Raw genomic sequence first — 14,145 nt, forward strand, 5'->3', positions numbered from 1 at the left:
CGGATGAAGGAAATGCAGAGGTACAAAGTATAACATCCTGGTAAGAAACGGACACGGGAGAACAGAACATCCTGGGTTCTTGGGACAAACTTGATGCGTATCAACACCAACTAAAGACACACAACTTGTGATTTCATATTGTTGTGTATGGAACCACCTGCCTGAAATAATCTGCCTGATTCCCAGCAACTTTATGGTCTACAAATTGTTAAAAACAAGAAAATGGCCCAGAACAAAGAAATAAAAGTGGCAAGAGAAAAGGAAGGGGAAGGGAAGGAGAGGGGAGGGGAGAGAAAGAGGAAGGGAGAAGAGAGGAAGAAAGGAAAGGAAAAGGAAAGGAAAAGAAAGGAAAGGTCAATACCTTACTAGGTAGACCAGTCAGGAAACACAGCCAGATAAGCTAATTCTACTTTATTATAAAGCTACACTAGCAGAATCTTCCAAGTCTGAAAGTACAATTCTCCCGCCATCAGTTTCGCAGTCTAAGAACTTAGAGAAAAATCCTCATAAGCTTCTTGCTCCATCCATTGTGCAGCTACAGACTTTGCCGCCTCTTATCCAGCTGTCCCCTAGCCTAGGCAGTGTCTCTGGCCCCAGTCTTCCAGCATATCATGTCACCAATTTCGATGTGACTGAGGAATTCTGGGAGTTGAAGTCCACAAATCTTAAAGTTGCCAAACTGTACCCCTAATCTAGAGTGAAACCGGCTTCTCCATTCAGCCTTTCTTTTCATAGCATATTGCAATCACATCTCGGCAAGGAACAAGGAGTAATAGCTGTGTGAGAGATCAAAGTCTATTTCTGCTTTCTCCAGTTAGTGTACGTTTATTTCTGCCTCTTTGTTAATAAAGAGGGCCTAAGCCTTATTGGTGGCAAATGGTTTAAAGTCGATTAAATTTGCACTGTGGAATTTGGGAAAGCCTAACACAAGCATGACTGGTTTAAATTTGGGACAGCTGAAAAATCCAGATAAATATAGGGTGGACTGTCCCTTTAAATTTTAAATTTTAATCAAAACTTAACATATTGTGTATTGTTTTTAGAATTGATCTGAAAATTTTAAAAATTTGGACTGGACATTGTGAGGGACTTCAATGCAAAACATTTCTCCAAATTATTTCAGTTTGCCCTTTTTTATTGCTACTTAGTCTGTTCATTTGTAGCTCTTCTTTATGACATTTTTTTTTGTGGTGGTCGTTAAGAGAATGCTACACTCATTAAGCAGACCCATTGCTCTTTTGCCAGAAACTGGAAGTAAATGCTAGTTTCCATTAAAAGAAACACACCCCATAAATTATGGTCATGTCACTGTGGGATGCTGTGAACAGCCATAAATACAAGCACGTGAGATTGGCAGGGACGGGAGAGAGCCAGAAGTGGTATTCAGCAGGTTCTGACCGGTTCTGGAGAACCGATAGCAGACATTTTGAGTAGTTCAGAGAACTGGCAAATACCACCTCTGACTGGCCCTGCCCCCATCTATTCTCCACCTCCTGAGTCCAGCTGATTGGCTGGGTCTTCTTTGGTGGCCCTGCACAGGAGAACGGAGCTGGAAAGCAGGTTAGTGGGGTGAGGAGGGAATGGGATTTTGCAGTCTCCTTCTCCTGCCACGCCCACCAAAGAACCGGTAGTAAAAAAAATTTGAATCCCACCACTGGAGAGAGCCCATTGTCAGTTCTTTGTAATTTTGAACATTCCCCAAGTAATCTTCCCTGATAAACGAGACTTGCAACATCCATTTGAGAAGGACTGATTGGCAGATAGAAAACAGTGGGGTAAATTGCTCTCAGAAATAGTCTACACACACACACACACACACACACACACACACACACACACACACACGAAATTCAGTGGACCACCATCATCTTAGACCTCCAGAAGGCTGCAAAGCCTTGCCTTTTCCCAATTTGTCACTGTTGTATCTTATGAAAGTCTTGTGTGGTGTCAATTTGTATCTTATGAAAGTCTTCTGTGGTGCCTGAGATCTTGCTTTTTCCCCCCTAGTCTGTATTATTTCACTGGGTTATGATTTTTATATTGTCGTTGTAAGTATTGTGAGCCACTCAGAGGTATGCACTTAAGATTAGCAGCTATAATATTTTTGAGAGGCCCTTGATGGTCTCTGAGCTTGGTTGTTTTGTTGCAGGCGTTTCATTACCCAACTAGGTAACATCTTCAGTGCTAATGATGCACTTTTGGGTAATGACATGCCTGCAACCAAGCTCAGAGAGTACCTCATGTCAACCCGGAGTTACAAATATTCTTCTCCTTTATCAGTATAACAATTTTCCAAATTATTAAATATATCCTAGAATGTATGATAACAGTTTTGGTGCCAGTTTTTAGCACTCACCATTGAAGAAGGCTGCACCACTCACTTATTTGATCTAAATGTCTTCCCACTGATTCCTGGTTTATTGTAATTTTCTTTAGGTGGACCTATCATGACTTCTTGAATCGGTATCGAGTGCTTATGAAAGACAAAAGTATTTCAAAAAAGAAAGACAAGACAGTGATTTGTAAAATATTATTGGAAAGCCTAATTAAGGTATGATGCCAGAGCTACTGTATATTATTAGATCAATCAACCAACCAATCAGGTTGGTACATGATCCAGCATCCCTCTAGTCCTAAATCCATAATTCTACCTCTCCGTTTAACTATAGCCCAAAGCACCTGAAAAATCATTGCAACTCATTTAAAATCATTGCAACTTTTTTGTCAGAAGACGGGAAAAAGAATGATGGGATCAGTGGAATTACCGACTTGTCTCGAAGAATCATTTCAATATAGCTGAATTCTTCTCCTTATTGAAAAAAAATATTTGCCTGTCGTCATGTTCCTATTTTAACCATATTTTGTTAAGGGCCAACTTGGATACATCTTATTTGTTCTACCATATTTAATTTGTATTTGATTCAGCCAAGCAAAACACTCGGATTAGGTCACATATTGCATTAAATAATGGTATGTTCAAATTTGGTGGAGGGAAGGAAGGAAGGAAAATCTAGGGATGGAGAAGGGAAGGAGGGGAAACTAGGAAGATGGGAAGAAGGAAGGGAAGGAAGGAGGGAAAATCTAGGGAAGGGGCGGGGAAACGGAAGAAGGGGAAGGAAGGAAAATCTAGGGAGGGGGAAGGGAGGGAGGGAGGGAAGGGAAACTAGAAAGAAAGAAGGGAAAGGAGAGAGGGAGGAAGAAAGGATTTTTAAAACTCTTGGTTTTCCTTTTATACTTTTCCAAGGATCCTGACCAGTTTCAGTTTGGACGTACAAAGATTTTTTTCCGTGCTGGCCAGGTGGCCTACTTGGAAAAATTGCGGGCAGATAAGTTCCGGAGTGCCACCATCATGATACAGAAGACCATGCGTGGCTGGATGCAGAGGAGAAAGTACAGGAAAACCAGGGAGGCAGCTTTAATTATCCAGAGGTTCACCCGAGGATATCTGGCACGCAGGTAAGCATAAAGTGAACATTTTCCCCAAGAGAATTTGCTTGCTGGAAATGTGGGAATTTCTTCACCTAGCATATATGTGGCGGCATAGCGGCTTACTGGTTAAGATGCTGGGCTTGGCAGCTAGAAAGCCAGCAACCCAGGTTCGAGACCTGAGACCTGAGTGTAGCACGATGGGTGAACTCCCATCCTCACCCCAGCTCCTGCCAGCCTAGCAGTTGGAAAACATGAAAATGCGAGTAGATAAATAGGTGGTGTGGTTTGCCGGCAGCTGGTGAAGATGGCAGTGGAGTCAGACAGTGAGGAAGAAAGGGGACGAGGCAGGGAGTCTGGAGAAGGCTTGGACGAGGGTCCTGCTTCCGATGCAGGGATGGGGCCAGGACCATCTGAGAATGGGGTGCTGCCTCCGGAGCCTCTGGAGTCTGGCAGCAGTGAGGCAGAGGACCCAGGGGAGCCTGTTCCCAGTGCGTGTGTGTGCAGAGCTGCTAGAAGGCGAGAGCAGCTGAATCAGAAGGGGCAACTCAGGAGTAAGGCTGGGAGGTGATTGCCTCTCCCATAAGGGATAAAAGTCAGACCTCAATGACGAACTCTTTGCAGGAAGCAAAGTAGGTCAATAGATTCTGAGTCGTCCTTGAAGCTCTGTGTACTCTGGTCGGTTTTTTTCTGGTACTTTGGTTGGTTTCTCTTATAATTAATTTGGATACTTCTGTTTTTGGCAGCATTCCACAGCACTGAAAGGCAGGTGCTTATCTTGGGGAACTGTTTAAGATTAGTTCTGGCTGGGAATGAAAGTAATTCCCAGCACTGCATTAAATTAGGTTTTACTTTTAAAACAAGGTTGTGTTTCATTACGTTTGAGGAAACCTGGGTCAGAACAATAGGTACCATTTTAGTGGGAAGGTAATGGCGCTCCTTGACATCATGCAGGCTACATGACCATGGAAATGTCTTAGGACAACATTGGCTCAAAGGCCTTGAAACAGAGATGAGCACCGCCCGCCTGGAGTCAACAATGACTAGCAGAGTAAAATCCCCAGGGATTCCTTTGTATATGAAAAGCTATTAAGTTGGAGAGCTTCGGTTTTAGAATAAGAAGTTTTATATGAGCAAGGTTGAAAATTAGATATATGGATTATGTGAATTTTATTAGAGAGCTTAAAGACCGTTTAGCCCCTGAGTCCAATGCTCTGTTCCATACAGAAATATATATTTAAGCTATTCAAACCGATAGCTATTCAGCTTTCTTGGAGCACATCTGGTAAAGCTGCATCTATCATGTCACTAGCAGTTATTAAACTGTTCTTCTAGGATTTTCTCTCTCTCTCTTAATAGTAAGCTATTTTATTCATAAATTGGGAAACTGCCTGGGATACAGGCAATTTCTATGGCATTTCTTTTTAAGGTCTCCACCTAACCCAGAAACCCCAGTTACTACAATTAACCCAATCACAAAACATACAAAAAAGAATAAAAAGAAAGAACCTCAACAGAAAAGGACATTTTTTTTAGAATTACTGTATAAAAATTATTTTATAACCACAAATGAAACCTTGACCTGCCACCCTTTTTTGCCTACAGTAGATAGTTAAAAAACAAAAGCTCAAAGAATATTATTCAGTGTCCTGCTCTCTGAACTGCCACCGGTACTAGAGTAATAAAATTCTCTTTATGCTCACGCTACCACAAAGGAAATAGAATAAATTTCTAATGCCCCCCAGTCATAGTTTTCAGCTCATATCCTTGTCTGGTACATTGGGGGAAAACAATGTGACAGTGGCTGTGATGGAAAGTACACCAAGAAAGGTCATTTGTAAAAAATATAAGTAGAAATGTTTAAATTTTTCAAGATCTTCTGAGCTCCTTGCTACCATTCCTCTGCTCCAGGGGTCCCCAACCTGGGCCATGGCCTATTTGCAAGCAGACTGTGTGAAGGCCCGGGTAGCGGGCGCATATGCGTGGGCACACAACCCCACTCGCACAAGCGGTTGCAGCCCCGCTTGCACGAGCATCATGGGGGCTCACGGCCCTACTTGCGCGAGCATCGTGGGCACTCTCAGCCCCGCTCGCAAGCACTCAGGGCCTTGTACGATTGTCGTGGGCTCTCTCGACCCCACTTATGTGACCTAATGGGTGCTCGTGGATGTGCACGCATGCACGCACATATTCACCCCTCCCACAAAACCATCCCCTCTTCCCCCCCTTCCTCGCTCTGGACCACCAACCCAGAAAGGTTGGGGAACTCTGCTCTGCTTCATTTAGAATCCCTGTGTGATGACCTGGGGTGTGGCACAAAGGCAAGGTAATCAAAAAGAGTCCCTTTATTATCTTCAACTTTGCCCCCGATATCCTGGTTACCTTCTGGCTAGAGAAAAACTTTCCCAGGAACAGCTTTGACTGCAGAAAATTAAGTCCAAAACATGAGCAACACAAACTGTAACTTAAAGTCCAAACAAGCCAAACTGAAGAAATTAGTTTGGCAGGGCACGAGCAAGAATTTCAGACTTGAAAGCACAGCACAACTCACACAGTTGGGAAGATGCCAGGAACACAGATAAGCCACGACAACACAGAATAAGCTCACATTTGCTCCCAGCAGCCTGCCTCACGCAGCCTGCCTTCCTTATCAACTGTCTTCCCAGCTGTGGCTAATGAAGGTAATCAGGGCCCTTTCCTCCCCCGTAAGCCACGCAACCCACATTGCTCTCTTAAGTCCAGTTGCCTAGCAACCCTTCAAAGTTAGAACAGACCTTTCCTCCAAACCTCCTTATGATCTGATTTCAAAGTTATGACTGCTGCCCCTCCCTCAACGGGGGTCACATGATCACCTTTTGAGTTCTTGGCAAATGGCTCACTTTTATGGCCATTTGCAGCCACATGACTGCAGGTTTTTTTATGCTCTTTTTTTTTTTGCCGGTTTCTAATATTTGCTTCCAGTTTCTGGCAAAAATCACTCGTTGAATAAAATGGATTTGTTTAATGACTGCAGCATCCGCTTAATGTCTGCAGCATTTGTTTAATGATTGCTGCAAAAAAAAAAAGTTATAACATTGAATCCAGTCACACGATGACCTGTAATGGCTTATTAACTGTAATTCTGGGCTCAATTGTGGTCATAATGTTGTGGACTACCTATAACCAGACATTTTCCACAAAAGTTGAGACCAAGATTGAATGTTACTATCGTGGCTAAATTGGCGTGGGAGAGATACATTCAGACAAAATGCAATAAAACTTTATTGGATGTAGTGATGAAGAATAATGGCTGCTCTGAGTCTAGAAAATAGAGTTGAAATAGTAAAACTTTCCACTGACAGAAAAATGAATTCTCTACAAACTTTGTAGAGCTACAGCAACTCAAAGGAAAACATCTCCAGTGGGACTGCCGCTTTTATTAATTCAATGTTTGGTTTAGTGATTAGGGTAGAAAGCGGGAGATACTGAGTTCAAGTAATGACCATTTTTCACAGTCATGACCGTTGCAGCATCTCCATGGACATATGATCAAAATTTAGACGCTTGGCAACTGGTTCATATTTATGAGGGTTGCCATATCCTGAGGATACGTGAACAGCTTTTGCGACCTTCTGACAATCAAAGTCAATGGGGAAGCCAGATTCACTTAACAACCACGTTACTAGCCTAAAACCTGCAATGTTTCACTTCACAGCTATGGCAAGAAAGGTTGTAAAATGGGGCACAATTCACTTAACAAATGTCTCACTTAGCAAAGGAGATTTGGGGCTCCATTGTAATCGTAAGTCGAGGACTACCTGTGTTAGTGAGGATGCCAACTAAAAAAACACTTCTTTGGTCTTTTTAGTTGCCAGCAGAAAGGGAGTGGGGGAAAGCAGTGCATTCCTTAAATGCTTCAGATAATCGCTTTGGCAGCTGAAGCTGTTGGCACTCAAGATTATTACTGGAGAGCATGATTGATGACTCCTGGCTATGGATGTGTCTCGTTGGAGAATATACATCCAGGGGGTGGGAGGAAGGCCAGGGTCAAGGGTGAAAGGAATGATGTGTCAGAGTCGGCTGCAACCAGGAAACACCGACATGTTAACTCCTAATAAATCAATCTTTTTTACTCTGAGAGATGTGGCTAGAGACTTATGATTTGAATGGGGGTGCATGTTGGAGCCTTGACAGAGGAGCTATCTTTACCCTTTTTCTCTCACATACAACACACACACACACACAACTCTGGGCTGAGTTGCCTCTTACTCCTCTGGACTGCAGCTCCTCCCTCCTAGGAATCCACCTCCTTCCTATATTCCATCACATATCATGAGCCTAAGACGAAGCACCACATATTAGTACTCGTTGTGAAGTATATTGCTTTGAACTTCCGGAGAAGAAGTAGGAAGTGAAACAAATAAAATAAATGAAGTGGAAATTGGTGGGTTTTTTTATAACTCTTATGGCTGTTTTGCAATTGGGGCCACTATTGACTTATTGTCAAAACCAAGGAACACGAAGAAGGCAACGGCACACTTAAAGGTATTGTGGTCAATAACTCACTTCTGCAAATGATGTCCATTCAGGACAAGGCACAATCCATCGCCAACAATTGTTGAGACTCTGTTGGAAACGGGATGGAGTAAAAAAAAAAAAAAAAAACTTGGAGGAAAGAACATCAGAGTGACAGGAAATCAGTACAGGAGCACTTCTGTTAGGAACAATTGGCTTGCATTGTCCTTCTTATTTATCGTTACTAAACCTTTATCCCCCTCGCCCTTCTGCAGATTGGCGGATCATCTAAGGAAAACAAGAGCTGCCATTATTTTCCAGAAACAATATCGAATGTTAAGGATACGCCGGGCCTACCAAGCCATCCGCCAAGCAGCTATCACGATCCAGTCCTTCACCCGAGGAATGTTCGTTAGAAAGAACTATCAAAAGGTTCGTTTCTTTGACTTTGTCTTCAGGGACACACAGAAAGGTTTACATTTCAGTAGCCCTGGTTTGTTTTTTCTCTCTTCCGTTTCATGCTTCCTGGGGGTCAGATACAAGTCACCTTCAACTTATGACCAATAATTTATGGACCATTTTGAATGATGGCTTCCAAAAGGTCTCATAAAGAGACTTCTGGCCATCATAAAATGTTGTGCAAATAAAGAAGAATATTTGCAACTGAGGGTTGCAATGAGGGGTCCTTGGTGCTCTCTGGTTGTTTTCTTGCAGATGTTTCATTACCCAACTAGGTAACATCATCAATGCACTGGTGATGTGCATTGAAACATCTGCAAGAAAACAATCAAGCTCAGAAAGCACCAAGGATGCCTCAATGTTGTGCAGCCCTATTCAATCTCCTTGGTGATCACATGATTGCATTTCGGGCACTTGGTGATCAGCTCACTTTAACAACTGGTTGAAGTGTCCTGCGGTCATATAACCATGGTTTGATTTTTTTTTAATGACAAAAGCCACTCATCCAGACTTAAGAGCACGTGAATAGCTCAACAACCATTGTAAAACAGTCATAAAACCAGGTCCAGTCACGTCAGTTCCTCAATCTTCACGACATATGACTGAAATCCCAGTCCCAATTGTGGTCCTTAAATCAAGGACTACCTGTATAATCTTTAGTTTGTACCAGGTTCTTGGGTCCATGCCAACAAATCAAATGCTGGATATATTAGTTAATTTTCTTGTGAAGGAAATTAAGGGAGTTCGTCCTTGGTTCTGCGAGCCAGGGGATGTACATATATGTTTTTGCATAACTTTGTTGTCTTAGTTTTGTTTAGTATTTCACAGTCAATCACAAATATAGTAAAACAGATTAAAAACAAATACTTTAAAAAACTGCTGAAAAGGAGCAGATAGGTGTTAATATAGTTATTGACCAATAAATATCTGCCACTTTTTTCCCTTTAATTCAAGTTGGACTCGATTGTAAAACTGTAAAAATTTCATTATGTTAAAGATAGATAAGGATTTTGAGGTCCTCAACAATGCTACCAGACTATCAACATCACTTTTAAAAAATATTCAATCTGTCTTTAATACCGTCTTCCGTCCTGTGTAAAAATTTTCTTCTGAATTCCTGTTGCCTCCAGTGTAATTTAAGCTGCTTACTCTTCATCTGGATTACAAGTCTTGACTTTACTCAGAGCAAGCCAAATCACTTCACGCTTGGTTGTAAATTTCAAATTTCAAAACGCGGGTTTGCTATCTTGCATCTCTTAACCTTCGTTCTCTAATTGAATAAGATTGGTAACAGAATGGACATCTCAAAATGAGCTACACTGGGAATCAAGGGGTAGGTGCATCTGGTCCAGTGTTCTCAATCCTTATTAGCTTCTGTCAAAGTCTTAGATAGATATCTTGCCCATCAGCTTCCATGGTTTGAGGTATCTCTTCCTGTTTCATTGGTAATTAATCTGGAAAGACAGCCATCCATCCTATATATAAAACCTGAGCCCAACATTGATATTAATCCTATAACTTAGAGCAGAGGTCTCCAAACTTGGCAAGTTTAAGACTTGGGGACTTCAACTCCCAGATTTCCTGAGCTAACATGACTGGAGGAAGAATTCTGGGAGTTGAAGTCCACAAGTCTTAAAGCTGTCAAGTTTGAAGACGCCTCACTTAGAGGTTCACTTTGAAATCCTCAAATGAATGTCATCCTGTCTAAAGAGTACAAAGGTTTTATTTTCTTCTGAAGTAACCTTCAAACTGCTCTTGAAGGATTAACTAGTGACATACTCAACAGGCTATATCCAGTGTTTCTTAGAATACAAATGGGTAGCCTATTGCTATAGAGACTGAAGTTGTTTGATGGGTGAGAGCAAGAGGTTCTAAGAATAATAACTCACACCCTTGTTACCTATAGATTAGATTACGGCAGTGTGATATACCTGGGGCTGACCCTGAAGATTTCCCAAAAATTACAGTTGGGGTAAAAAGCAGCAGGCCCTCTGGCTAATGGATCAGAGCTGATTAACTTTACAGCATCTAAGCTGTAGGAACTTGCCTTGACTTTCAGTAGGTATCTGAGTAAAAGAGGCTGGTAATAGCCCATAAAACAACTTGAACCTGAGGCCAGATATCTTTAGGACTTCTCCAAAGAGGTTAATTATATCTGGGAGTAGATGCTCCAGGTTTTCTCAGCCCAGGAGCGTAGAAGCAGAGTGTTGTAATAGTTGTCTAGCTTCTTCCATAAGTCTCTCCATTGAATTCCAAATGGTTCCCTCCAGGGTCATCTTTAGCTGTCAAGAGTTCAGCTTCTTAGGCAGGTTCTTAGAGATCGAACAGCTTGTTCATTGTATTCTCACTTTATTCCTGTTTTAGTTTAATATCATTAGCAATATTAATTTTATGTTTAACTCATTGATTGGGGTATTTGAATTAGGTTCTAATTTATTATGGATTGAGATGCTGCACATTCTCTTTGCACCTATTAGCTGCTTTGACCACTCAGGCCAAACTGTAAGAGAAGAACAGGCAGAGCCTGGTGGTGGAGTTAAACAAGTAATCAGCCTAGAATCTTTACGTTCCCACAAAGAGTCTAAATCCAACCTCTCGTGAATTCTATTGACTTTTATCTAGCATCAATTTAGTCCTGAAAGTTAGCTGACTAAATTTCTGTGCATAGGCATGAACAATAGATCATTTTAATTGGAATAGCAGTACTTAGACTTATATACCGCTTCACGGTGTTTTACCGCCCTCTTCAAGCGGTTTACAGAGTCAGCATATTGCCCCCAGGAATCCTATGTGTGGTCCTGTTTCTTCACACTTGGCACAATCTAAGGGAAGAAGAGAGGATGGGAAAATTTCCCCTTCTTGTCCCAGTATCTACTTGTCATCTGGATTACGCTTAGTTAAATGAATCACGGTGTTTTAAAGAAAGGAAACTTGCTTCCTCTCTTTCTCCTAACCAAGCAGTTAAAGGAAAGATGCTTTTCGTGATGTCCATGTATTTCTGAATGAATGCATCGAATGAAGCTCGGGAAAGCATTCACTGAAAGCAGGACAATCTGTTCTCTGCATCCAAGACTAACTGTATTATAACCATTTCTTTCTTTCGAATGAGGCATTCTGCTACTTAACTTCTCGGAATAATTTAAAGCACTAATGAGGGACCCCTGCTGAATTCAGATGATCTCCAACATTGAATCCTTAGAGTTTTTGTAATTTAGTAGTCTATAAGTGTTTGGAAATAAGGAAGAAATTGAGAAAACATTATTTGGAAGTATTTGCTGTAATTAATCCCCAGTGGGTTACCTCTATATGTACCATATGGGGAAATAATATATATATAAGAAAGCTCAAATGTTAACTTAGTGATATTGTTCCATAGCTTTTAGCCTTGTCTTCCCTGTACTTTTTGCATTATTTAATAATTTATTACCTAACAGGAAGAAATTCCTGGACTACATGATAATATTTCATCTTCACCTATTTAAAGACATAACTTGTGAGTGTACATCACTTACATTTCATTGATACCTTCTATTTCTTTAGTAACTCTTTCCACGTAGGGTTAATCTTGCCAGCATTTTTTGATCGTTAGGATTTTTTTTCCCCCGACTCAGAACTTAGATCACTTTCAGAGTACAGAAGCATAAACTGTAGATATTTCAATGTTTAAGCTACACAGACAGAAGCCATTTTTCTCCAGTTCTTCCAAGGCTTAATGAAGCCACATGGAAAAGAACCTCAGGGCAAATTGGAAAGATTATCAAACATCAAGCTAGAGAGAAAAATCTTCACACTTTCTGAGCCTAAGAGACACTACTCAGGAGCATATACTGAGTTGCCATTTTCATTCGTCTTAAACCCGGTGTCCAACCTTGGCAACTTTAAGAATGGTGGACTTCAACTCTCAGAATTTCCTAACCAGTCCACAAGCCTTAAATGTTTTTATGGAGATTCTCAGTCATCCAGGCCATGGTTGTCCGAAAGGTGCTTTTTCAAAAGGCAACTGGACTTTCTTTGTTTTTCTTTGAAGACGTTTCACTTCTCATCCCAGAAGCTTCTTTAGTTCTGGGCTTCAATTCTTCACTACAGAGTGCATACATGTTATTGGCTATTCACCGTTCACAATTGCAGCAAATGGTGTGAATTTGCATTCCTCATATGAGGAATGAATCAAGTGAGAAACTGCTGTGTGAATAATACCACACTCTTGATTTTAATACAATTACTATGTTGGAATGGATCCAGTTGAATGTAATGCGAAGATGGTGGAAAAAAATAGATCAAGGTTCTACTGAAACAAATCACTGGGCTATTTTTAATAGATTAAATTGCTTACTGGCTCCTTATTTTAATAGTAGCACAACTGAAACACTGATCCATATTTCTATATAATATCCATACCTGCAGCCAGTGTAAAGATGTTCTATGGATTTAACCTAATTTTTGGAATGGTTTGATATTTTCAGCCACAAACGAACTGTACAAAATACATTTTCAAAACATGTTTAGCTAAAATGGAGTGGGTTAATTTGTATAGCTAGGATATTAAAACTTCTGACTTATGGCAAACCAAATACAGAATTGTTTTTATATGGCATACAAGTTATGGGCCATTTCTTGCACGATACCCCATTTTATTGATTTTGGGGTTCTAGTAAAACAAAGATAACCTTGCAAGCTTTATACCTGATACATATTCATATGTGATCTAATTCACCAATTTGTACTTAGCTGCAGGAACACCCTGTGCAGAGAAACTCAGTAATGTTCCTCTTTCCATTTTTGCACATTTTATAACGTCTTAGGCTTAAGTTGATGATGTAATGTTGACCCTGCCATCTCTGTTGGGACCATAATGGATGTTACAAATATTTGGAGATTTGGTGACTTCTTAGACGGTTGAATGGACTCCTAAGGTCAAAAATAATATTTCCTTAGTGCCATTTCTTCCTCCTCATACAAGTGCAGAAAATCAAAATGTGGCCAAACAATAAAGCATCATTTGGTGATGAACATTTTATGGCAAAACTGCGACCATTAACCTTCTCTAAGTAGATGCATGAATTGTTCCCACGGACCGCTTGTGAAATTTTGTGGTGGGGAATTTCCTTCCCACAGTGGTGCTGTCATGATGTATTGAATTTCAACTCTCATAACCACCCACAATGCAAGCAGGGGATTATGGAAGTCAGAAAATATCAAGAGACCACTAGATTAAGAACGGCTCTTGTGTATCAACTTTCTGATGCCTTTGCTCCTCAAAAACTGAGACATTCAGAGCTGTATATCCTCTAGAAGTATCTTCTTAATCTTATCAGGATGGCCCTCACTGAAAACATTGGGAGCACTTTTTGATTATGCTCTGTTGAAAAAAAACCCAAATTTGTATTTATCGTTAGAGAATGATCAATGACAACTAACATCTCCTATATGGTGTTTGGTACGTTGATGCATGCTACCATATTTTTTCCCTCTCTTCTGTATGTTGCTATGTGTTCATGTGCTTTTAAGATACTTATGGAGTACAAGGCCATCATCCTCCAGAAACACACTCGAGCTTGGCTGGCTAGGAAGAATTTATCCAAGTTCAGATGTGCGGCTGTGATTATCCAGTGCTATTTCAGGCGCATGAGAGCCAAGCAAGAGCTGAAAGCTCTGAAGATCGAGGCCCGGTCAGCCGAGCACTTGAAGAGGCTCAACATTGGCATGGAGAACAAAGTTGTGCAACTACAGAGAAAGATAGATGAACAGGTAAAATCCCACCAAGTC

The 14,145-nt window shown here is 40.9% G+C and overlaps 1 protein-coding gene across 4 annotated transcripts in view; it reads left to right on the plus strand.

The window, feature by feature from the left end:
* MYO5B (myosin VB) overlaps positions 1–14,145 on the plus strand; it is a 330,775-nt gene that overhangs the window by 221,574 nt on the left and 95,056 nt on the right. For all 4 annotated transcript variants that reach the window (XM_087958648.1, XM_087958649.1, XM_087958650.1 and 1 more), the window contains exons 18-21: positions 2,437–2,551; positions 3,245–3,456; positions 8,196–8,352; positions 13,888–14,127. In XM_087958648.1, coding sequence (XP_087814774.1) covers positions 2,437–2,551; positions 3,245–3,456; positions 8,196–8,352; positions 13,888–14,127 — 724 coding nt within the window. The remainder of the gene's footprint in view (positions 1–2,436; positions 2,552–3,244; positions 3,457–8,195; positions 8,353–13,887; positions 14,128–14,145) is intronic.

This window comes from Notechis scutatus, chromosome 2 (genome assembly GCF_049901735.1).
Source record: "Notechis scutatus isolate UNSWTSFEM ecotype Mainland chromosome 2, rNotScu1.2, whole genome shotgun sequence".
In the NCBI taxonomy this organism is placed as follows: Eukaryota; Metazoa; Chordata; class Lepidosauria; order Squamata; family Elapidae; genus Notechis; species Notechis scutatus.